The sequence below is a fragment of the Pseudophryne corroboree genome, chromosome 1 (genome assembly GCF_028390025.1).
Source record: "Pseudophryne corroboree isolate aPseCor3 chromosome 1, aPseCor3.hap2, whole genome shotgun sequence".
NCBI lineage: Eukaryota > Metazoa > Chordata > Amphibia > Anura > Myobatrachidae > Pseudophryne > Pseudophryne corroboree.
In genome coordinates, this window is record NC_086444.1 from 841,723,246 (window position 1) to 841,750,261 (window position 27,016).

Below are 27,016 nucleotides of genomic sequence, written 5' to 3' on the forward strand. Positions count from 1 at the left end.
AGATGCATCTGCAGTTAATGCGACCCAATCGTATTAACTGCTCACGCAGGATGGGACCTGCGTGTGCACCCAGCGGGCTCGTCTCAAAAAATGCGGTGATGCGACCCGAGACAAGCCCTTAATCAACAAGAAAACCAACAATATTTTCACTATACATTAAATCTAATTTGATGTGAGTATTGTACGACATAAGATGTCAGAGTAGAGTAACTTCACACACATTTCCGGCCTTTTCACAGAGGGCAACATTTTGGCAATACAATCTGTGAGTTCCGTTGTTGATTTGCTTTCCATGGTCTCCATTTGTAAACTCAGCATCCGGTGGAATGTATAGCGTAAATAGAGCTGGGAGGATGGTGTGGTGTACGTGCGGTGGGATTTAGGTGCCACAGGGGGAAATTCTGAGGTGCGGAAAAAATGTTACATTGGTCATTTTTGTGTGGAACACTAAAAGCCAAATTACACCAAAAGCAAACACATTATCCAGTTACTCTTTATTATTTCAGGTACAATAATATGTATTATTTAAATAAAATGATCTTTTCTGTCCCTAATGTCAAAAGGTATGAAATATTAAAATGTACAAGGTCATAAGATCAATGTATTGAAAGACTTCTACTTGAGACTCAATTTAAAGTATTAGAATAGTTATCCATTATATGTGGGCTTATACCTGAATTATATTAGAAGCTAAACTAATAAACTCACCCCGATGGTCCAAATTTGAATGGGCTCTCCAGGTAGAGTTAGTCAGTTTCCAAGTACCGTCCACTTCCAACTGAAGTGGGAGGCTGGGAGATTGAATTATTTCTCAAATTGCATATACACATACTGTATATGATAAGAGAAAATAATGGTATATAAATTCTGAGTGCCCTACCCTACTAGACAAACCAATGTAGGTGACTGCAAACACTTTGGTTAAGGTTTCAAGGTAAAATTAGTTGTTTCTAAGAAAGGTGTTACATGTGAAAAGCTGCAGCAAAGTCATTTAATCTAGTTTTAAATTTGCAATTGTGTAAGTAGAGTTTATGTGACCATTGTGCTTTATTCAGCGGGTGAAGACAGTCACTATATAAATTATGAGCATAATTAAAAATCTCAACAGTATCTTTGTTAATACGTCTTTTTAGACAGCAAATGTTAAAAGTAAAATATTGTAATATAAACAATGTTAAATATTGTATCTGGCCTTCTATACTGTGTTAGACCCGATCATTATCCTTTCTTATTGCTACTTATTGCAGCAATAATAAATTATGGATCACTCAGATCAGTGACTGATCACACCTGTAACACACCCCTTATCCAGATTACCACTTTGGGTGGCCTCCCTCTCCTTCCCAATGCCTCCTCTCCTTCCCAGGGCTGAGCTCTCAGTGTGGAGGTGCAGGAGCCCTGATCTTCCCCATCGGATCTATCAGTGGCACAGATGTACTATTAAACACAAACAGGTGCACGGACATGAAAGGAGCCTGTTTCTGCAAGGTGTTACAAGTGAAGTGATTGCTCATGTGATCATTTCTTCAGGACCCGGCCACACTACTGTGCATGCACGATCTAATAACCACGCTTGTGTGGGCGGCCATTGCTGATAAGGGATAATCCTGGTACATGTTGCATAAAGTAGTCCATAGGATGCACTGGCTAACGCCAACTAAAGATGACATTAGCTTCTGGGGCCAAGCACCAGAATGCTTTGCATACAGCAATAAAGCACCCACCATAGAAACCTGCTTTTGCGATCAAGAATCAGAGATATCTGCTGCAGCCCACTGTAGATACATACCCCCCAAAACATAATATTAATTAATAAATAGGCCCAGTGTCGGACTGGGGCATGAAGGGCCCACCGGGGAAATGCAGTCATAGGGGCCCATGCTTAGAGGCTTGGCAATCCATTAATGTATGGTCTGTGCCCCTTGATAAATATATATATATATATATAGTAAATACTGCTAGTGAATACATGATAATGTACCAGATTAATAACAGCAATGTACTGTAGTGAACACACCATAGTCCTAAGCAGTATAAGGTAACCTATGTATAGTGTATAACTCAAGTGCTCAGTCTAGAACCTGATCCCTAGATGGGGTGGTGGGGCCCCAGGCAGTGGGGCCCACTTGTGGTTTCCCCTGTACTCATGTGGGCCAGTCCAACCCTGATTAGGCCCCTTTATCAGATGTAACATTAAGTACTGGTTTCAAAAGTCTGTACTCATTGTAAGCAGAATATCCATCACAGAGGAGTTTAGAAAGAATGGTACTATTTCTAAAGTGTATGGAACATAGCAATGCTTGTAGCAATCAATACAGCAGCAAAATCTTATACTGTACAGTTGCCAAACATCATGAATAGCTATTTTACTCCACTCCATGGAGATTGACAGGAAAAAATAAAGCATTATCTCTGTGGTTCCTGGGGATTCTGCTGTGCATAAACTGTTTTCTCAGTTGATTCAGAAATGTGCTTGCAATCAGTTTCAGTGTATGATTAGGTGATCAGTTTCCATTTCTACATAATGACTCTCACGAATATGTTTAGCAATTTTAATTACAGTATGACTTTTTATTCTGAGATCACTCGACATATAATAAAGTGTTCTGACTTATGTTCTGTGTTATAACCTGTAAGAATACAGCAATATGAGATGGTCTATCCACGGATGTTCTAGAATTTTACTGTCCAGGCAACTAGGCACATGGCCATATATTTATATGTTTTATGAAGCATTGTTCTCTTTCTTGCACATTTCATTAATACTAAATACTGTGGGCCTTAGTTTGAGTTAAATATAAAAGATGTTATACTTACACATAGGCAAGATGAGTCAGCACACGAGTTTTCCCAAATATATTTTGAGTTGCACACATCTACAGATACAAGTAACTCTAAATCTAATGATCAGATGTATAGGATGCAAAGGTGAATCAATCATCATCATCAACTACAAAACTTGCATATAGTTTATGTACTTTAGGTGCAAGCATGGGCGATGCTAAGCTTTCGTTCTTTCAAGGCATCTCGCTAAAAATAGATGATGTCACATTACATGTATGGGGAGTATCCAAATTCCACAAAACCCAAAAAGTGAATATGTACAGACGAGGGCCGTTTCTAGAGAGGAGGAGGCCCATGTGCAGGCTCCGTCTGGGTCCCCTCCTCTCTTGCCCGCAGCACTTAGCTCTGGGCACTAGGGTCCCTAGGGGACCCTAGAGCTGTCCCAGAGTCTACAGTGCATGCGTAGATCTCCAGAAAAATGGCATGGCGGCCATTTTCCCAGTGATATTTCTACTGCTCATGCATGAAACACTGAGCAAATGGTGCCGCAACATTTTCCCAGTTATTCCTGCAGTGATGCTACTGCGCCGCGGGACTTCGGAGGGTGAGTATTAAAAATAATGAGTGCAGGGTGTGCGGTGTGGGCCCCCCTGGACCGCACACACTGTACCCATTAGAAATACACCAGTGGTAAAGACTTTCTTTAAGGAAGTACTTACATCCTGGTTTGTCATCTCCCAGTAGGGTCTCTCTCCGTATGACATGACTTCCCACATTACAATTCCATAGCTCCAGACATCACTTGCAGAGGTGAACTTGCGGAAAGCAATGGCTTCAGGGGCAGTCCATCGGATTGGTATTTTTCCTCCCTGTGAACATTAGATCATGTAGTTAAGTGCTAATGTGAATGCCCTTTTCAGTTCTGGAAGTGATAAATGAGATGAAGTAAATAAAAAAGAAACAAGCCTCACAACCATGAACACACACATCACTGAAGCTCAGACAGTGTAATACAGAAAATAAAATGTTCACTTCGAAAAACTGGTAATGATTTTGTCTCCGGAGAAAAATAAAAGTCATGAGTCACATGATGTATTTCAAAATAATGAATTGAACTCCATTTACAGATAATTCAAGAGTAGTGCTGTAATCTTCCTTCTTGAACAGTTATTACAGTCCAGGATGAAAGCAATAAACAGTACAAGAGTACAAAAAGAGAGGAAGCTATGGTGCTGAATGTCAAGTGCAGTACACATCCTAGATGTGGAAATCAAATCTGAACTGTGCGGTTCTGGTACTGGTTACAAATATACAATGTGTTGAACATACTCTCAGATTTAAACTTAATAATAAAATACACAGGGCCTCTCGTACAGATGTGGCATTTCCTTTCTTACACGGAAAGCAATAAAACCATACAGTGAGAACTGTGACCACAAATGGGAATTGCTAGAACACCACAGCTCATATTATTATCATAGGGTTTACTGTTTGTACTGGAATAGAAAGCAGTTGGAAGTTCTGTAAAACGTTGTCCTCAGAACTCAATTGCTCTGTGAAGTATTATGCAGCAGAGAGAAATGCCCAGTAATGCAAACAAAATATGTTTTATCTACTTATTGCGCTTTATATATGCACTACTTTGTGTTTAGTTTATTTGCCACATTAAGTCATACATCTAGCATGGTGAACTGGTGTTATTATTACAGTGTACTTTACACTGACTACTGTACAATACACTGCAGTTTTTTCTCTGCTTTGTTCCTTCTAAACTAAACCGACTACTATCTGATAGGGGCATCCCTCATGTCAGTCGCATAATGACATAAATTAATACCATAACATTAACTTACTATAAAAATAAATACTCAGGGTCTGACCTCAGACATGCAGGTCACATAGCTGCTGCATCTTTGAAAGCAGCAACAATGTGAAAAAATGCTAATGCAGCAGGAGGAGTCTGAGAGAAAAGATCAGAGTGCAGTGCCCACAGACGCAGCATCGGATCATCTAAGTAACGAAGGCTGGACTCTGACCATTGCACTAACAGAAAATGGGGGAAACATGGCCCTGTTTTCCGGAACGGAGGCCGGCACCGCACCAAACCGTCCCAAAATGGCCGCAGACTGCGACTCAGGAAGCACGTATGGAGCTACTTAACACATGCACAGAACCTTAAACTTGCACACTGTCAGCTGTTTAACCTTGCTTTCCTGCCAATGCGAGGTTCTGGCTACACCTCTAACCTCCGCACCGCAACCATACACCCACTAACTCAAACCATCAAGAATCCGAAACAAATCACCTAAAAAAAAAAAAAAAAAAACATCCTCACTAAAATGCATGCCAGTAACCCAATAATGATATATGGAAAGGGCCATATTCACTTTCATCTATAGCAGCACAATTATGGACATTGCGCCGCCAAAGCAGACGACACCACCATCACGTCCCGCACAGACATCTGAAATCCCTCACAATAGCAAGATGCAAATCCAAAACAGATTCTTTCCCAGGATCGCCCCCACCTAAATGAACAACCAAAACCTTGGGTACACCATGCTTCACCATCTCAGCTGGTATGCAACTCAAAAAAGCATCCCAAAGCATACCTCGCCATTCAAGCCAGCTCATTCTACCGGCACATGGAAACAAACCAGCACACTTAACTGCCTCAGTCCTAGCTGCCAAGAAACATAGGAATGGTCATCAAACCAATTGGAAGTAACACCTAAACAAAAACAGAAGAAGAAGCATAAAAAACACATTAATTGAGGACCAAAAAGACCTCCTGTGGGAAGTAGAAATGAGGAAAGTGCAACGGAAAAACACAAAAGGGAAAAAACAAACATGAGGTGGAGGTGGGGGGGGGGGGGCATGGTGGAAAAAACAAAGGAACACACAGGTAACTCAGTGAGAGAAAACAAAAAACCCTATCGAGAGACTACAGTTTGTAGTCAATTGTGTCCGTCTAGTCAGGGAAAAATTAAAAATATCCCAACACTCCCCTCCACTGAAATCAGTTAGAAAAGGAGCTCCAAGTAGGAAAGTAAACAGGGGGAGAGGGATAGACAAACATAACAGCATGACAATAAACAATACAGGTAGATAAACTAGAAAAACGCAATGGCAAGCAAGCCTATGCCGCGACAACAAGAACATAAAAAAACATGCAGCAATGAGAAACTAATGCAGGGGGCGGATGTAATGTTTATAACAGTAACACCTCCAACTGCCTAAAGCCTTCATTTCTGAGAAAGGAAAACTGTCCGCATCTGCCAATATGGAACGAGCGCATACCAAAGTGAGAGGCCAATGCAGAAGACACAGTGCTTCAAAATCCACAAAAATTGATACTTTAACATAGACAACTCATCGATATACTGGAGCCATGAACCAGTCCCCACTGGCTGAGAAGCCGCATAAGCCCGACCCAAAGCAACCAGACATCTTAGCATCAGCCGAAGTAGGTAAAGAAATCCATCTCCCGTGACCCATTTGAGTGCCAAATCTTACACTGCACTACGTCTCACCAATAAGAATATTGTCGCAAACCAGCGTTGACACCATCATCTTTGAGACAAGAATCTGAAGGCACTGTAGAAAGCCCTTATCTAAACAAACTTGCCTCATACTGTGACCACAACCAAGAGATGAGGGGTAAAATTAATATCAATGGCATGCCTCCGGTCAGGTAGGAAAGGGTATTCCTAGTGTAGCCCATCATAGCCCACAAAATAACAAATGTGTTCGTTAAATCAGGCAAATCTTTCATCCTAGGAAAAAAATTAGATTCCAGCCAAAGATTGTGCAACTACTGAACCTGCCTTCAACGTACAATCACCAAATGTAAGATAGCATTGTGTGATGCCTGCTCCTACCCGCATACCCTACCTTCTGGAAAATTCTTCCCATTCCTGCCATACATTCTCTTATACCCGCAAAGTGCTTGAGGCAAGCAATTGCCTGGCTAAGCCCTTTATTCCTGCTTGATGACCTGCCAGAAGAATCCTGCTGTCCGTTAGTGGAATGCATCACGTCACGATTATCGCAATGCAATATTATGCTCCGGTCATGCAAATGATAACCTCATACAGTATTTCAAGTACAATACAACAATAGGGAGCAATCTGTGAGCCAAGGAGTGGTACACCAAGATCCATACAGGTAGATGCCAAAACCTGAGGGTCTTTCCACTTCCATAAACTATTGCAGCTTGGAGCTACAAACTGCCAGGGAAAGCGACAAGAGCACACTGTTAAACTCCCATAGAAAAAGTGACCAAACCAGCAAATCCTGCCTCAACTAAGCAGATAACAAAAATTAAACTGTATGGCCTAATGGCACCAACAGTGGCCCTCTCCAATTTGCGGCAAAAGATCCAAGCTGTCAGGATAACATAGCAGGCAAAGTTGAGCAAACACAATGACTGTGTCTGCCACAGTGTCATTTTTAAAAAAAAAAGTAGGTCTCAATGAATGATTTCAGTTTCAGCACCTGGTCATCCAGAAGGCAACAACACACATTCATGGTGTCAGCCTTGAAACCCAGGTAGCACAGACTCTATGAGGGCCCCACAGTCTTATCAGCATCAACCGGCACACCAAAATGCAGATAAAGGGAATATAGAGAAAAAAGTAAAAGCTCTCACTAAATGAAACCGGCAGGTCCAATGCACAGGAAATCAAGTGATCTATCCCATAACCCCTTGAAAATTGCATGAACCTAAAAGAGTTAGGATGCATGGGAAGCAAACGTACAGCAGACTTAATATTCTTAACCAAAAGCACCCCTTTGCAAGAGCCACATACCATGTCCAAAGTTCTACCAAAAGCAGACCTACATCAGAAAGCTGTCATCCACTGACAGCCTGAAGGGTAAGAAAGATGTTACATTAACCACACCCACTGGAGACAGCACCAACTCGTACAGCGGTGGCCCAGCCATATGACCTAGCCTCTCCTCTTTAGTCACTTTAGACTTAAGCAACTCAGGAAAATCCATAGCAGAACAAAGATTTTTAGGAGAAACAAGCAAAACCAAAACAACAATAGGCAAACAAAATCCACTAGACAAGAATGAAGATTTTAGACTTAAGCAACTCAGGAAAATCTGTAGCAGAACAAAGATTTTTAGGAGAAACAAGCAAAACCAATCCAACAATAGGCAAACAAAATCCCAATCCAATCACTTGGCCATTGCAGCCAAGCAGATCAGAGAGGCTGCCTTACTTACTTAGTACACCCAGATCCCCCAGGAAACTTCCCGTTGAGACATGACCAGTGAGCTTAAGGCAGTTAGAGACTTGGTGGTCTCCTTAGACAGCAAACGGAGGTGTTGAAAATGACATTGCTGTCCCTGCTGTAGGATGCATTATTACATGCAAAACATTTACCCTTCTGAAATGGTGCACCTGGTGTCTGCACCAACCCAGGAGTCTATAAGACACAGCACCATCCGAGTATGAACAAGAAGGCTAGGTCACTTCCAGCCACACCTTCACGTCCTTTCAACCCGTTGACATATTCAACACATCATCCTACTTACAACGAAATTCTTCATGGTAAACATGCCACACAAATCCTCTACTTCTTGGTACATAGGGGCTAATTCAGACCTGATCGTAGCAAAGCACTTTGATAATGTTTTTTTTTTTTTTTTTGCTACACTGTATGGACAGCCATGCTTAAAGCAACAGAGACTCTCACTAGTGAGAGAACTATGATCCTCATTTATCAAGCCTTGGAGAGTGATAAATAGCATAGGGATAAAGTTCCAGCCAATCAGCTCCTAACTGTTATGTCACAGGCTTTGTTTGGAAAATGACAGTTAGGAGCTGGTTGGCTGGCACTTTACCACCATGCTATATCACTCTCCAAGGCTTGAAAAATCTGGGCCTATATGTGTCTGCTATGGCGGCATTACACCAAGTCCTCTGCGTTGCATGTGTTTGTAGACTTGTAGTGAATAAATATATGCACTTGGGTTCAGTCAATAAATAATGTGGCAGCCAATGCAAAATAGAAAAAAAAAGGCTATAGTATCATATATTGGTCTGGTTGGGAAGCAGCTCCGGGGATTTCTACTCTTCACAACACCAAGAATTCCAAATTATGTTTCAGGCTTCATGCAAAAAAATAAAAATACCAAAGCTGAAATCATATAAAAAAGTACAGCAAAATTGGAGCTAGCAAAACATCCAATTAAATCTTCAACAAACAAATTCAGCGGAGACCTCTCAGGCCTCTGTGGCTACAACAATATACTGTGGGATTGATAATACAATACGTCTAGTCGGCACTCCAGAGTCTTAAAGCAATTCTAACAATTCTACAAACAATATGTATTATCACAAGCAATAAATTATTGAGACACCACTGTTGAGATAAATTATTGCGACATCATATCATGTTATAAATTATAGATATAAAAGATATGAAATTTAAAGATACATACATGGATATCCTATAGTCACCAGCTTACCCTTGTTGTATATGCGGCTTCAGGATCATCTTCAAGGACTCTGGACAGACCAAAGTCGGACACCTTGCACACCAAGTTGCTGTTTATGAGTATGTTTCGAGCTGCCAGGTCTCTGTGCACATAGCCCATGTCCGAGAGGTACTTCATTCCAGATGCAATGCCCCTCAGCATACCCACTAGCTGAATCACAGTGAACTGACCATCATTTTTCTATGGGAGAAAGTTTCACAAAGAACTTACAATATAGCTATTTATTTGTGCAACAGCTGCCCAAGTAGGTATGAGTTACCCTGACAACAGCAGTCCAATCTTAAACTAAAATAAAAAATATATAGTTATGTAAAATGCTTTTAAATCATTTATTGCAGTCTATGTGTGTTAGGATATGTTAAGAACATGATCAGCTTTGCTCCCCACAGGTTATATTCCCACTCGGGTGGTGTCGTTTACCCACCACCGAGAGGGAATACAGGGCTGCGGTCGGTATTGAGACCGCTGGCATTTCACTGGCTGTCGGGATTCTGGCATCGGTATCCTGAACGCCAAGATCCTAACAGCCGGCAAATTAACTGTATCCCGGAGGAACACATTGTGTGAATCCGTAGTATTGGATGACTAGAACACTATCAGGGTGAGTTTGTGCAGAGCATATGCACAGTAGCTTTATCAGTCTGGGTTTGCATGGTAGGAGTTGGTACGGAAGGAACACGGTCAGTATGTGTATGCATGGCAGAAAGCTGTGGTAACACTATCACTGGGTTTATTATACATGGTCAGAGGTGGTAGGAACACTATCAGTGTACTGTATCTCACAGGGAATTAGTTTGTGTAAACACTGTCAGTGTCTGTGCACATGGTATTAGGTTATAGTAACACTATCAGTGTGGGAGCACAGGGTATTAGTTTGTGTGATAGGATAGCTTGTGGGCACAGGCCTAACTCATTTGAGAACATAGAAATATGTTAGAAGAAATAAAATATTTATCAGAAATACAGGGTTAGCCTCTTAGGACGCTGTCACATTGAATCACTTGAACGCTGAGCTTTTCCAGTTTAATAGAAAAACTATTGGTAAGTACTGTAATTGTCAATATAAATTCAGAGCCACAGTTTCCCAGTAGACCTAAAGTTAGGAATAATTTAAACAAAACATATTTTCATTTGTGAAGACTCATTGAGGATTTCAGCAAAGGTTAAACTGGGACACAGTGTTGAGTGTAATAAATCTCACACAAGCACCGCTTGGCAGCCATATTTTGGAAGAGAGCCTCAGATAATGTGTGAGTGTATGAAAGATCTACATTGCAAGCAAAGGTCACAAAACTGCCTTGGAAATGAAGTAAGGCGTAATTTTCTCCAAACAAATGTTAACCAAAAAAAAGTTCTTTCAGTAAAAGCTTCTGAAAATGTGCTGGTGTTTTAAAAACTTACGCAAACCACTTTTATTTCCCAATACGCTGTGTTTTTGTAACTGCTAAGCCTCATATTGCACAAATGATTTATATTTATAAATGCATCACTGTACCAGTCACATGATCCTGCTTACTGGTCTGTTACAGCTACTTCAATTTAAGTGGCAAATGGGTTAGAGACTTTCGTACAATAATAAACCTACAATATTTGCTACATTGCACACATTTGCTGTAAAAAAAATTAAAAGGTGAATGAATTCAGATAGTACTGGTATTGGTGGTTGACACATATGTAGCACTATTTTATTTCACACAATATTACACAAGATTTATCATCCAAAAATAGTAACGCTATGTAACATAATTCTTTAATGTAACTAGTTACCTTTAGGAAAGTATCCAGAGAGCCATTTTCCATATATTCTGTCACAATCATTACTGGTTTGCCTGTGATAAAGAATAACATTGTATTAAGTACAGTATGTCATGAGTGAAAAAGGTTCTGCAATTAAAAAAAAAATATGTGTGGTAATTGCTGAGGTGACCTCTGTACTGAGGTCACAATAATGTAAAGGGAACAATCTCCCAACTGCAGTCAGGGACAAAATGGCAGCCCTTCATGTTAAACATCAGGCCCCATTTAATAACAAACCTTATTACTGCCATTTGTTAAATACTGAACGGATGACATAACCCCTTAAGTGAGTGCTAAAGGACTTATGTCTCATTCTTAAATTGGGCCTACTGAATGTTATTTATGAAGCTTCATGAAAAACAGATCACCGTAATATCTTTGTAAACCTTTTTAGAAATATTGCAACCACTAGTAGTTTAAGCTTTACTTTTTTCATTTCTGTTGATACCTATGAGAATCCACATAATATTACCCTGCGATAAACCACATCGTATTTGGTTTAAACCAGAATTTATACAGAAAAAGTTCCTGTCATCCACAATTGGCATAAACACAAAAAATGTGATGCTATTTGTTTGAATACGCATTTGTTGTAGTTGAATGAAATCTTGTAATCTTAAGTATATCTGGTGATATAAATGGGTATTTTCAATGCCTTTTGGATAAAAGAGACATTCATAATTAAGCTTGCCATAATATCCCTTTAGCCCAGGACACCTATGATTTACACAGGTTCTGTGGCTGATTAAAATCAAATGAAATGCAGGCTTGAATTTAGCATGCCACAGAGCCTGTATAATTCATAGCTGTCCCAGGTTTAAGGGATATTATGGCAAGTCTCTCCATAAAATATTTTTAGATATAGATTTCATCACAACTGCAAATGTTTTGATTCACCAGTAATTAAATGACCCAAGCATGGGGGGAAAAAATTGTGAATTCTTTGAGCTACTCAGAATGTAAGGCAACAAGAAATATCAATGTTAATGTTTTCTACTGAGTTTGCTACAAGCTACAACATACAGAGCCGGCCCTAACCAATATGATGCCCTAGGCAAGATTTTGTTTGGTGCCCCCTAGCACCGCCACTAGTTCTGCAAGACATGCCTGGTATGAGTCAGCTGGCAGCTCTGCTAATGTTGGGGCACCTTTTGTTTATGAAAATGCATCTTATTTGCATTACTTTGTTGCTAGGATACACAAGCAGCTTTTGCTGATTAAAATGATATGCAGCATGCCTATATTCTGTGTGCGACTGCGGCTGTATCTGCATACGAAATGCTATAGTGATATCCAGGAATACACTGCAACGTAGCGTATGCAGATACAGCCTTAGTTACACACAGAATATAGGCATACCGCATATCATTTTAATCAGCAGAAGCTGCTGGTGCCCCTAAGCATACCAAATGCCCTAGGCGTTTGCCTGGTTTGCCTATGCCTAGGGCCGGCTTTGTGTACATATGTGTAGAGTATGAGATTATGATGACCATCCAGATGTTTTACACACACATACATTCTGTCTCTCTCTTGCTGTATAAGACAGAGGAGGTTGCACAGGGTGGCGGCACCAGCTTTGTGTGCTGATAGGCGTCTTCACCCACCTTTCTATCTCAGCTGACAGCTGTTAGGCAGGCAGCCAGTGAGAGCTGTGAGGGGAGGGGGCGGGGCCTCTCTGCAGCTATCTAATGCACAACTGTTAGACAGAAATTAGTATATATATATCTATATATATTTCTGCATATTATTATTTTGCTTTCTACATTTTCCTCATCTGTGTGCAGCGGTATGAAAGTAATTGTTGTGCACATTAGCTCTGGATCAGGAAGCATGAAATTAAAGACACAAATAACATGGCAAATTAGACGTCACGTTAGAAGCCAAGTGTCTACTTTAACAAGATCACATAGAAAATAATACAGTAAAAATTGAATATTATTTCAACTTACAACATGGAAAGAATTTGAAACAATATGTAAAACATTCTTGGCATTAAAATGAAAATCATGTTTTAAATAGTCTCTTAAAGTATACTGCAAGGAATTATTGAAGGCATACTGTGCAATGAGGTAATAATGCTAATGTTTTTCTGTAAATATTCATATCATGTCCTGTGTTAAAAAAAAATCACTTGCTATAATTAAAATATTATTGTATTACTTATCTTTCTGTCAAAATATAGCGGCTGCTGTTTCCACACATAGTTTATTAGAAATTCAGATTACAATTTTATCACTTTGGTGTGTTGTTTTTATTTCATAATTACCATGTTAAACATTTCATACTGCAAATCAGTGTAGATTATAGCATAGAAAGTGGCTATTATTTAAGTGTTGTGTACATGCGGCTTCCATGTATAGCATGACTAACACAGGGGATGTAGTTGGCATCCTGATGTTTCTAATGCTGCCGACCAGAATACCGGCTCAAAAGGTCGACAGGTAGAAAAAGACAACATGAAAATGGCTGACACAAAAAGGTGGACACAAATTTGAAAAAAGATTATTATGGAAGCGAAAATATAGTTTTCCTTATATGATGTGATAATTCTTCCACATACAATAGGGAATATTAATAGGAAAGATTCTCCCTAGGCTACAATATTGTATTGGTACCTCAACTGAGTGTATAGCCTCTCAGTTTGTAGGTATCAACTTTAATGTTGTGCGTTAAGATCTTAAGTGTGATCAAATAAAAGTTACATTTTAATTTCTTCAATACAACTAAAGTGTGCCCTAAAAAAAATGTATAGTTGCTTCTGTTTTTTGTCCTTGCAAACTTCTACTTTCCATGGTCAATGTCTCAGCCCCAGCTGAATAGTATAGCTGTGTAAGCAGGATTATTATTATCCTTTATATGGCACAACAAGGGTTCAGCAGCGCCTAACAAAGTACATAAACAAATGAACAAAACAAGTAAAAAAACAACGTACAGTAAAAGAAAATGTAGGACAAGTACATGTTATATAAACATTTCTGCATCAGCTGTCATGGGAGGCACTCGACATACCGGCTATCAGGATCCCAACGCTCAGCATACCGGCGCCGGGATCCCGACAGCCGTTATACCAACAACTATTCTCCCTCTTGGGGTGTCCACGACACTACTGGAGGGTGAATAAATAGCGTGGCGAACGTAGCGGATCCCGAGCGCCGGCCAAACGTAATACACCCAGCTGTCATAGCACTGAAATAATCTTTAGGGAGTCAGAAAGCAAGTGTTATGTGTCTTTGTATGGCGTATGGAGTAGACGATAGCCCAAGTAAGAGAAGGAAAAGCACATGAGTGGATAGGGCCATGTTTGTGTGAGCTTACATTCTAAAGGGGAGGGGTAGACAGACAAGGGTGAAACAGATGGATGACTTTTACATTCCGCCATCTTGATAAATGCTTTCTCTCACTCCATGTTCCACAATTATTTTAAAGTTGCAATTGATTGCTAATTTTTGTAATTTGTGAACTTTTTTCTTTATTAGCTTAATGATGAGCACTACTTACTTTTTGTGACAACACCCTCTAAATGGATGATGTTTGGATGGTCAAATTGTCCCATTATACTTGCTTCACCTAAGAAATCTCTCCTCTGCTTATCGGTATATCCAACTTTAAGAGTCTTGATAGCAACCGAAAACTCTCTTTTCCCAGGAAGTTTAATCCGACCACTACAAACCTCCCCGAATTCACCTGCACAGGTAAAAATTAGGAAATTGTTAAAGCCATGCATTATACGTATAAACGTAATAATATCTACAATATGGTTATTCTTTATTTATTACCAGTTATTTATATAACACACACATACTGTATTCCAAAGCACATTACAGAGAATATTTGGCCATTCACATCAGTCCTTGCCCCAGCGGAGCTTACAGTCTATATTCCCTACCACATACACATTAGGGTTAATTTTGTTGGGAGCCAATTAACCTACCAGAATATTTTTGGACTCTGGGAGGAAACCCGGAGCACCCGGTGGAAACCCATGCAAGTACGGTGAGAATATACAAACTCCACACAGCTAGGGACATGGTGGGGATCAAACCCATGACCTCAGTGTTATGAGGCAGTAATGCTAACCATTACACCATCTGTGCCACTGGTTGGTGTAAAATTGCATTTTAGAGCCAAACACATTCATACATGTAAATATATCCAAGGTTAAAGAAAGGCAATTTGGGAGGAAAGAGGTCTATAAATAATTGTTAATAAATAATGAAGTAGGTATGGCCAAGGGAAGCATTGCCCTACTTATAGTAAAAAGCTCATAAGAGCTGGATGTGTGAGAGGAAGAGGAGGAGATCAGGAGCCACAATCACAGCGGATGTACAATAGCTTCTGATTGGTTCTCCCACTCACAACACCTGTGCAGCTATTTTAAAGTGGTGAATGGAAATATTTTCCACATTAAGTAGTAACTGCAGTTTTAATTCATATTTTTCATGGTTATTTAATAAATAAATGGTGGAACACTGAGAAGTGTATATGGCTCATGGTATTTATTGCTAGGCGTTTGCAGGGTCAGAGATACTTATCATTATTGTTTTGTATTACCAGGGAAACTTATTCTTCAGTTTGTATTATTAGGAAACAAAGCTATTTTATCACAATGATCTCTTTTTAAAACAGCAGATTTAAAATACAAGCCAAAACTGGTGTTATAGTGAGCTTGATATTATACAAAAAAAAAGTGAATCACGGCTGGTGCTACCATAATCTTGCCTAGGTTTCCAATGTTTAGGGGACCCCTAAACCAATGAATATGATTCGGTGACTCAGTCAGTGTTTTTATTGCCCCACCACACTCCTACAGTGAATGCTGCCTGCTGACATGAAGGAATAGCAGCCAGCAACTTTTTATACACATTATTATGACCACCAGCAAATAGCCAGAGTAACCGTTGTGTGCAGCAATGGACAGCAGCTAGTCGGGCTGAACAGTCGTTTTAGACATTGACGTGCAGTCAGGGGAGGCAGGGGAGGCAGTGCCTCCCCTGTCATAATCATTAAAATAATATAAAAGAAATACTTATGACACAGATTCTGTGTCATAAGTATATGCATTAGGCTTTATATTATTTTAATGATTCTTAGTGTCTACATATTCTTTATAAATGAGTTTAGGAGGCACCGCTGTCGGTGCCTCCCGCTGTCAGTGTAAAGGGAAGGAAGCGGGGAGGCGGGACAAAGAATTGGGCAGTAAAAGCCCATTATAAAATGCAGCTGAAGCGGCACTTAGTGGAAGTGCCGCTTTGACAGGGGAGTGACAGGGGCGTGCTTTCAACCCATAGCACGCCCCTGTAGCTAAGAGTGACCAGCATCGGCAGCGGTGGAGCGAGAAGCTGCCGGCTGCCCGTCAGCACGGATTCAGCAGAGCGGGAGGGGAGCTGTCCCGGAGCGCAAGTCTCTGTCCCGGTGCAGCAAGGGGTGTGAGGCGCGCCTTCCCCTTGTCCCTCCGCCGTCGTCCGTGAGTCCCGCCGCCGCCGTCCCTACTCAGCCCCAGAGAGCAGCTTCCTGCTGCCGCCGGCTGTCTTCCGCTCTAAGGGGCTCCGGAGCGTCGCCGCAGCTGCCAGGCTCTGCGTCCTGTGGATGGTGGATCGTGGACCCCCAAGGTGAGTAACACACACACTCACACTCACACTCACACTCTCTCTCTCTCTCTCGTCTGCTGATGTAATGTGTATGAAAAATAAAAAAAGGGGACGTCTGCCGTAATGTGTAAAAACGGGGACGCTGTCTGCCGTAATGTGTAAAAACGGGACGTTGTCTGCCGTAATGTGTAAAAACGGGACGTTGTCTGCCGTAATGTGTAAAAACAGGACGTTGTCTGCCGTAATGTGTAAAAACGGGACGTTGTCTGCCGTAATGTGTAAAAACAGGACGTTGTCTGCCGTAATGTGTAAAAACGGGACGTTGTCTGCCGTAATGTGTAAAAAGGGGACGCTGTCTGCCGTAATGTGTAAAAACGGGACGTTGTCTGCCGTAATGTGTAAAAAGGGGACGTTGTCTGCCGTAATGTGTAAAAAGGGGGACTGTCTCCTGTAATGTGTAAAAAAGGGGACGCTGTCTGCCGTAATGTGTAAAAAGGGGTACTGTCTCCTGTAAGGTATAAAAAGGGGTACCTACCTCTGATCCCAAATCCCCCAACTATTTCAACTCAAGGGCTACCTAAAACACATATTTAAAAAAAAAAAATGTTTAAATAAAAAAATAGAAGTAGGTAGGCACTGTCAGCCTACTTCCATGACATCACAAGTGGCGGTAAGGTTCATCGCCGGACTTTGCGGATCATTATGGCTGCAGTGCCTCACCAGCCAATGACCTCACCGCACGCCACTGGTTTTAGATATACGTCTGGTAGCCCCAGGTACATTTTGACAGTGACCTGCTCCACTGTAGCGTGTCAGTCGGCCCTCAAGCACCTCTGTAATCGACGTTCACCTCTCACGTCAATGGCACGTGGTGCTCCGCAGTTTTAACGTTGGTTATTCGCGATGGTGCCGCTTGTCCAGTCACAATACACCTTCACCACAGCAGCACACAAACAGTTCACATAGGGGGTCATTCTGAGTTGATCGCTCGCTAGCTAGTTTTAGCAGCCGTACAAATGCTATGCCGCCGCCCACTGGGGAGTGTATTTTAGCCTAGCAGAAGTACGAACGCATGTGCAGCCGAGCTCTGCAAAAACAGTTTGTGCAGTTTCAGAGTAGCTCTGAACCTACTCAGTGCTTGCGATCACTTCAGCCTACTCGTGCCCGGATTTGACATCATACACCCACCCAGCGAATGCCCAGCCACGCCTGCGTTTTTTTAGACACGCCTGCGTTTTTGCAAACATTACCTGAAAACGGTCAGTTGACACCCAGAAACGCCCCCATCCTGTCAATCTTCTTGTGGCCGTCAGTGCAAAGGAAAACTTAGTTAGAACCTGAGCACTACCACAAAGAGCTTTGTACCCGTACGTCGCACGTGCGCATTGCGGGGCATACACATGCGCATAAATGCATTTTTTTTTCACCTGATCACTGCGCTGCAAGCAAGCGATCAACTCGGAATGACCCCCATAGTGCGCTGTCGCAGAAATCCTGCCACCCTTGGCCTAAAAGCCGCTAATCATCCCTTTTGGCAACTTGGATAAATCGCCCCTTTTACCCCTGACAGCAATGCGCGATATGTGTGCAGACGGCCTACCGCACACCTTATATACCCACCAAGCCAGCGCACGACACATGACATACTTCATGGGCTACACGATGCCGACGTCAGTGTAGGAGGTGGTCATAATAATGTGACTCGACCGTGTATTTGAAGTTATCATCTGTTGCTACGCCATATTGGGAATGTGGCACTTAGCTGTGATGTAATAACCTCCTGCTTGCTAAGAGAGACAGTGTGGGGAAATTGCTTCATACGGAAGGGGGGGCCACTGATTAGGGTGACCCAGGACTAGCGCTAGCGTTGTATGTACATTACTCAAAACAAGAAATGCTTATTTATATTAAAAATTTCTGCAAACCTTACAAACATTACATATTTTAGAATTTAAGGAAGAACGTATTTTTTTCTCCAATCATTATACTATAATATTTATAATATCTACAAATCTTTCTTGATCTACACAAATGAACCATATGTGAGTTCTTACTAAGATGTAAAGTTTTATAACACACAACTCAACCTTTTTTATTTTCAAAGGTTACATCTCTCAGGTAATAAAATGTTTCATATGCTGTCTTGTAATGTGTAACAGAAACCGTGGACGTGAGTATAGGTTCAGATTAAACTATTCTCCGAATACCAATAATTTATCTAACCTCCCAATAACTCTTTTTTTCCTGCGTAGAACAGTTAAGATTCCATATGTTAGTTTCATTTTACTTATGAATCAATAGGTAAGTGACTAGAACACTCAGAGAAAAGCAAACAAAAAATTAAGTTTATTTTAAACATATTATTAAAATATTTCTAGATCAATAAATACATGCATTTTCAGTATGCATACTCTTTTGCCTACATGGTAAGGGAAATATACATAATGCAAAATTTCACAAATACAAGCCTTTCACTATGTATAAGATCTAATAAAAATAATGTTACATTTTAAAAATTGCTACCTAATGTGTTCCTGGAGGAATATAATATTCGGTCTTGGACAAAATAATTAGTGGTGGTATAGAAACCTCTTTGGCTAAAGCATTAATGAAAAACAGATGTATAATTCTTCAATCTTCCCAGTTTTCAACTAAAGTTTAAAAACACAGGGCCTAATTCAGATCTGATCGTAGCAGCAAATTTGTTAGCTAATGGGCAAAACCATGTGCACTGCAGGTGGGGCAGATATAATATGTGCAGAGAGAGTAATAGGCCCTACATACTTGGCGATAATAGTCAAAGATATGAACGATCTCGTTCATTAATGAACGAGATACCATTCATATCTTTCAGTGTGGAGGCACCAGCGATGAACGAGCGCGGTTCATTGCCAATATGGATGATCTTGTTGATATTTGCCTGCACTGCTATGGAGCCGGGTGACGGAGGGAGTGAATAAACTTCACTCATCCCATCACTGCCCCCCCGCCGTCGGGTCGCCCGTATCCGCCGTCGGGCAGCTCGGCGGCGGATCGCTAAATGTGTAGGGCCCATTAGATTTGGGTGGGGTGTGTACAAACTGAAATCTAAATTGCAGTGTAAAAATAAAGCAGCCAGTATTTACCCTGCACAGAAACAAAATAACCCACCCATCTAACTCTCTCTGCACGTTATATCTGCCTCACCTGCAGTGCACATTAGGGGTCATTTCGAGCCGATTGCTCGTTGCAGTTTATCGCAGCGATCGTGTCAGAACTGCGCATGCGCTGGCGCCGCAGTGTGCCGGTGCATGCCAGACGGCCGAAGGTCGTCATTGCCTAGCGATCGCCTCTGCCTGATTGACAGGGAGAGGCGGTCGCTGGGCGGGAGGGGGCTGGATGGCGGCGTTAAGCCGGTGTTTAGGGGGCGCAGTCAGGCCAACGCAGGCGTGGCCAGACCTTTAGGGGGGGTGGGCCACGGCGGCTGCGTGACATCACATGCAGCCGCTGCAACCCGGGCAGCGAAGAGGTTCTCCCGGCCAGCCGCAGGAGCTGCGCTGGCTGGGAGTAACTCCTCAAATGCAAAAGCATCGCCACTCTGCGATGATTTTGCATTTCTGCTGGGGGGTGGCACTGACATGCGGGGCGGACTAGCCCTGTGCTGAGCGTCCCCCCGCATGTCTGAGTGCCTGATCGTAGCTGTGCTAAATTTAGCACAGCTACGATCAACTCGGAATGACCCCCATGGTTTTGCCCATAAGCTAACAAATTTGCTGCTGTGATCAGATCTGAATTACCCCCGCAGAGGTCTCCTTATTGTGACTTTTAGGTACAGTACACTAGAAATAAAGGGCTGGAATTTGTTCAATAATAACCATGAAATTATATAAGTACACTTGAAATTTTGCATAAATTACTATATTTATTTTATAAGACAGCGCACAACTGGTTAGAGCACTAGAAATGTTACAGTATAATCATATTTCCTACTGCTGTCACATAGCCAGGCGGATTGCAACGTACATGTAATACAGTGAACGGTAAAACAGTTATTTATGACAAAATTAAGTGACCTTGCATTGCACTGGCTTGTTAAGGCTTCCTAAATAAGGGCAGTGTCGGACTGGGGCATAAGGGCAGTGGTAGGGAGTGGTAGGGACCCATGTTTAGGGATGTGGCCAGTCTCCAGAGGGTGTATTGCCAGCTGTCAGAGAGGTTTGGCTAACCATTAGAGAGTGCATAGCCTGGGCCCCTTGATAAATATATATTGTAAATAGTGCTAGTGCATGCATGATAATGTACACAATAGTCTTCTGCAGTATAAGGTAACATAATGTATGTATGATGTATAATTAAAGGGCACAGTCTGGAACCTGATACCTAGAGGGGGGGGGGGGGGCAGTGGGGCCCTCCGGGGAGTTTCCCTGCCCTTTGTGGGCCAGTCCAACCCCAAATCAGGGTGTTGATTTGAGCATTTAACAACTATTCTCAAAGTAGAATAAATGCTCTTTGGGCCGATTCTGATTTGTAAGCTAAGCAAAAAAATCAAGTAACCTTGTATCTCAAACAAACCATGTTGCCATGCAAGGGGAGCAAATATATTTATATTTTTCTGTGCAGGGTAAATACTGGCTGCTTTTGCATGTAGCTCACAAATATTAGAAAATTTTATTCTTACACTGCAATTTGTTCAGTTTGGACACACCCCACCCAAATCTAAAGCTATCTGCACATGCTACATCTGCCCCACCTGCAGCGCAACATGGTTTTGCGCACCTGCACAGTTACTTGCTTTTTTTTTTTGCATTTCTATGTGTTGTTTCCAATGATGCCTGCAGACAGGGGTGTACCTAGATATTTGTGGGCACCGTAGCCGCTGTTTGTAAGGTCCAAGGTAGGAAAATGTATATAATACATGGAAGTTTAACAGGGAGGATGGGCCCCATGGCGGCTGCACCCCATGCACCTATGATAGTAACGCCCTTGCCTACAGAGTTCAGAAGCATTAACGCTAAGTAAACACAACTGAGTCATATGAAGTTGCATGGGACTTATTAAGGACAAAGGTGTACAAAATGTAGGAGTCGTTTTCTTACTTTTGGCAACAATTCAGGTGAAGTGTCATGCTTTTGCCATATACTAAGCAGCAGTTTCTACCTTTTGTGGCAGGGGGGCTGCCACTGCATATGCTGGAGAGTGGAGAATGGATCTGGCAGGCACCAGAACCTGCGCAGGTGCATGCACATGCCCCCAGCTTCTATGGACCGCATCTGCAGCAGCCCATAGAACTCGGGTAGGGATAATGATGAGGCAGGGAGTGGCTTCCTACAGGAAGCCAGCTTTCTGCTAATCTTAGCCCGGTCTGGCAGTCCTGATGGGACTGCGTGTACTGCAGGTGACTGGCAGGTAGGACTTCCAATAACAAGTCACTGCCAGTCAAAGTGAAGCCACTGAGTCATTGCAGTCCCACAGACTGCAACTGGCTCTGCTGAACTCACTGAAGTGGCAGATTTTTCTGGGTGCATATGTAAAATCTGCCACTGTATACACTGTCCATAAATATAAACGACATTTATTACAATAGGGTGTAGTATGGTATGCTGGTGGTCGGGCTCCCGGCGACCAGCATACCGCTGCTGGAATCCCGACCACCGGCATACTGACAGCTGGGCGAGCGCAAATGAGCTCCTTGCGGGCTTGCTGCACTCGACACGCTGCGGGCATGGTGGCGCATCTATTCTCCCTCCAGGGGGGTCGTGGACCCCCAAGAGGGAGAAAAGATGTCAGCATGCCGGCGGTCGGGATTCCGGTATGGTGGTCGTCGGGAGCCCAGCCGCCGGCAACCTGAAGAACACCCATTACAATATACTACTCAATGGAAACCTAAACTGTATCTCTCATTGGGCGGGATGTACTAAATGGAAAATGCAGTAAACTACCGTTTACCGCATTTTTAGAAAGTACTACTGTATGCTCCAGCCGCCAGATCAGCACCGCTGGCGAGACTCCATAGAAGCCTATGGGCTTCTCTCCACAGCGCTGCATGAGGGATCCAATCGGATCCCTCCCAGGATGCCCCGCGCTTGCCCCCGTCACCCTGCGCATGTGCACACTGACTCCCGGGCCGAATCCCAGAAGTCAAGCTGCAACTGGGGATCACGGAGGACAGCTCTTATCGAAAGAGCTGTCCTCCGCAATGTTAATCGCATATGTAAGTACATATGCGATTAGCATCGTGGCGTTGGGCGACGATGGGTGGCGATTTCATTTAGTACATCCCACCAATTATGTGCTTACTGCTTTCAGCCAAGAAGGGGGTAACTAGCTTGCAGTGGAATGCCTTGCAAGCACTGATGAGGAAGGGAAGTTAAAGGAAGACATGGCCCAGGAGTGAGCATAAAGCATTATTCAGGAGCACTTGCAACTGGAATCACCGCATTTGAGTTAAGCTTAAAATTATTTTCTATCTTGTCTAGAGAATGGAAATATTTGTACCACACAAAATGATTCAGATGACATGCTTAGCACAACATGCATTAGAAAACTTTTTATTAGGGTTCCCATTTTTAGATACTTTATACTACAGTTTAAACAGAATGCAGTTAACTGTCTAGGGGAACAGTAATGAAATACCTGCTCCAATAACTCTCTCAATGGTTATACAGGAAGCGTCTATTTCCTTAGCGAATTCATGTACGGCCTGGCTTGGGTCCTCGTAGGTATGAGGGTCAATGTATGTCTTTATTCCTGGTAATTTAACTGTAGAGGAACAAAAAACTGACTTCTTATTAGTCATCAAAGTGCTACAAACATGTTTTTCATTATATTGTTATGGAGAATAAAACAGCAACATCAATGATAATGTAAAATGTAATGAATTTTTGAGACTTCTCTCTCTAGTTAGATTTAAGACAAGAAGATACTTTCTCTGGTTTTATTTAGGACAAAAAGATACTGTAAACATCTAATTATATAGCAGAAAGCAGCTAATTATATAGCACAATTCTAAAACTGATAAGCGTAAACAGATAGGACTATTAACCCTATGGTACTTACTGTGTCCATTGTGAAAATGCATCTTCTCCTCCTCTGGATCCTGTTTAGCTTTGCTGTAGCCACATCGCCTACAAAAGGGATCAAGGCATTTATGTTTTATTTAAGTGTTATTCAAATAAATTACAACCCCCTTTAAGAACATGCTAACAAAGACAACCACTTTATACAGAATTGTTAACCCATTCCCTGTTTGTTGGATAATCAGGGCCAAGTTCTCCAGCAAATCTCTTATACCCCATTTACACTGCTATTGCACCCGGGATTTGTACACGGGTCCTTCCGAAGTGCGCCTCGGCTACAGCCCTTTCAGACTGGCGGCCCGACTGTACTTATTGCCAGGTTGGTGAATTACAGCCGACGAGTGCGGAGGAGGCACTTGGAGATGACATAATCTCCAAGTGTGGCCTCTTCCTATGGTGTAAATGGGTCCCGGGTCGCATCGACGCAACTTACTCGTTCAAACCCCACTGCGAGCCGGGTTGAACCCTTGAACCAACTTACCCATTCAAACCGCACTGTGACTTGAGCCGGGTTGAACCATAGAAATCTATGGAGGCTGCTGTCGAAAATGGAGGGACTGAGGTAGATATGGAGGTATCTGCTGCTGTGCCTCCATGATACATTCAGGGGATATGCAATGCTGTCGGGCAACCTACAAATATTATTTGATAACTAGGCCCCTTAAACATGAGTCCCTGCTCTTAACCACTGAGTTATCTTTTCCTCTTAACCTAACAACAGGTGCCCTTATCTAAAAGCATTATTTGTAAAACAGATGCTACTGTATTATCCTCCTCAAACAATACAAACACATTTTCTTCTTGGTGAAAACAAAAGTCAAAATAAATTGCCAGTGATATAAAAATGTTTCCTTATTGCTACATGACTCATAGTTTATTATCTAAATTGAGATTGAAAAGGTGCTAAAAGCATCATCATTCTGGTATCTCTGGAGGTTTATAAATGTATACAGCTGAAAGTCACATTAACATGCAAAATTAGGTAATGAAAAACCCCAAAAAGTGCCATAAAAACATATCTCAACAAGATACACTGCTTAATACTATAATGTCACTGCAGGTTTATGTTGGCACTCAGCAATGGTTCGGCTTCACTAATAATGTATGGCAGAAAACCTGTCTATGAAACATTACCTACCATAGAGCTTCCAGATGTACTAAACTTACTAATTAGATAAACGGGCTATAAATTTGTCACTTAGTAAACACATCTTACCCTGTAATCTCTGGCACGTAGATGTTGCAATACTGGAAAACAGATGTGCTGTAGTGCATTTTGCGCTATAGTCATGTCAATAGCTCTAAGAAAAAATTCCACTGTTCCCAAACAGTACTAGTTCTAATAATCTGTTTGTGCGTTTTATATACAGAATAGGAAATTATGTTGAGAGGCTGATTTTTTATTGTTTTCTTACATTGAGTAACTATAAAATCCACAACTCAACATCCTAAGCGATGCATGCTTAGGATGTGGAGTTATACATTGTGATTGACATACGTTTAAAGCCTGTGACTATGTATATTTAGAACAAGAACATTTAATTTAGTCCAAAATAGACTCTTTTAAAAGTGAATTGGCAAGAAACAAAACTCTAAAACTTCCCACTGACAGATACCTCTACTAATCTATTTCCTATTTGTCTAACTCTCCAACCGGTTCTGTATGTCACTAGGAAAGTTCTTATGGGCCTGATGAGCATATAGGACTATGGTGGCCAATCCCGGGATCAGGATCGGTGGGATCCCGGGATTTAGGCCACAAACCGGCCAGGATTCAATCCCGGGATTAGAAGCTCCAATCCCGGGGATTGCGGGATCAGGCGGCACTTTACTGCCGGGCAACGACACTCAATGCCGCCCGGCTTCCTCCCCCTGTCTCCCCTGCGCAGTGTGACATCTGACTCTGAGGTTACGCTGCGCTGCCACCAGGTCGTCAGCCACCGCTGAGGACGATGGAAAGGCGGTCGTCACCCACCGTCTCCCCCTACAGTCACCAGCTGCCGAGACGGAATGAAGTTTCCCACCCTCCCGCCCCTGCAGTTTGGTGAGTTATGTCTGCGTGCGGGGCCGGGTGGTGAGAGGCGGGGTGGTGGTGGAGGGGAACGGGTGGACACACAATAAAAATGTAAATCCCGGGTATCCCGGGAATCCCGGGATTGACCATTTTTTAAAAATGTTAAATTATCTATACAGATGTACCCTGCCCACTTTGCATCATAACTCTGCATTATGTAAATTAGCAGTAGGTGAGCGCAGACACATGTAACCTCATGTGAAAGCTTGCAGCTTGTTGATATCATAGGATGTATGTCACTCAGGAGCACAATTAGAATACTTCTACTTACAAATGCAATATTTACACCCTCATTAATGATCATGAATATTCATAACTAATGCCATGACACACGTGAAAAAGGTGCATATGTAAATGCTATAAAGATGTATTATATGGTAAATATACCATATATTTAGCTACACTATATGGACAAAAGTATTTGACTACACCTGTTAATTATTGAATTCAGGTGTTTCAATCAGATCTGTTGCCACAGGTGTATAAATTCAAGTACCTAGCCATGCAGTCTCCATTTGCAAACATTTGTGTTACAAAATGGGTTGTTCTGAAGAGCTAAGTGACTTCAAGTGTAGTACTGTGATAGAATGCCACTTTACTATAAGACGGTTCATGAAATTCCATCCCAGCTGGATATTCCATGGCCAACGACTGCTAAGGCGCATGGTTCTTAAAAATCGCCAAAGCTCTGCTGATTCCATATCTGAAGAGTTCCGAACTTCCACTGGCATTAATGCAAGCTCAAAAACTGTGTTGGGAGCTTACTGGAATGGGTTTCCATTGCCGAGCAGCTGCATGCCATCCTCACGTCTCCAATGCCAAGCTTCGGATGGATTGGTGTAAAGCACACTACACTGGACTGTGGAGCAGTGGAAACATGTCCTGTGGAGTGACGAATCACGCTTCTGTTTGGCAGTCAGATGGGAAAGTCTGTGTTTGGCAGATGCCGAGAGAACATTACCTGCCTGACTGCATTATGCCAACTGTGAAGTTTGGTGGAGGAGGGCTAATGGTATGGGGCTGTTTTTCAGGGTTTGGGCTAGGCCCCTTATATCCAGTGAAGGGCAATCTTAATATTCAGCATACCAAGACATTTTGGACAAAGCAATGCTTCTAACTTTTTGGCAACAGTTTCCGGAAGGCCCTTTTCTACTCCAACATGACTGTGCCCCAGTGCACAAAGCAAGGACTAAAAAGACATTGTT

At 42.1% G+C, this 27,016-nt stretch overlaps 1 protein-coding gene across 5 annotated transcripts in view; it reads right to left on the reverse strand.

Annotated features, from left to right (window-relative positions):
• The window catches only part of EPHA5 (EPH receptor A5), a 438,408-nt gene that overhangs the window by 20,666 nt on the left and 390,726 nt on the right, over window positions 1–27,016 (reverse strand). For 3 of the 5 annotated variants that reach the window (XM_063919909.1, XM_063919907.1, XM_063919910.1), the window contains 6 exons: window positions 23,718–23,785; window positions 23,295–23,438; window positions 14,593–14,778; window positions 11,065–11,126; window positions 9,268–9,477; window positions 3,504–3,653 (listed from right to left, as the gene is read on the reverse strand). In XM_063919909.1, the coding sequence (XP_063775979.1) occupies window positions 3,504–3,653; window positions 9,268–9,477; window positions 11,065–11,126; window positions 14,593–14,778; window positions 23,295–23,438; window positions 23,718–23,785 (820 nt within the window). The remainder of the gene's footprint in view (window positions 1–3,503; window positions 3,654–9,267; window positions 9,478–11,064; window positions 11,127–14,592; window positions 14,779–23,294; window positions 23,439–23,717; window positions 23,786–27,016) is intronic. The other 2 variants (XM_063919908.1, XM_063919911.1) reach the window with 1 other exon arrangement.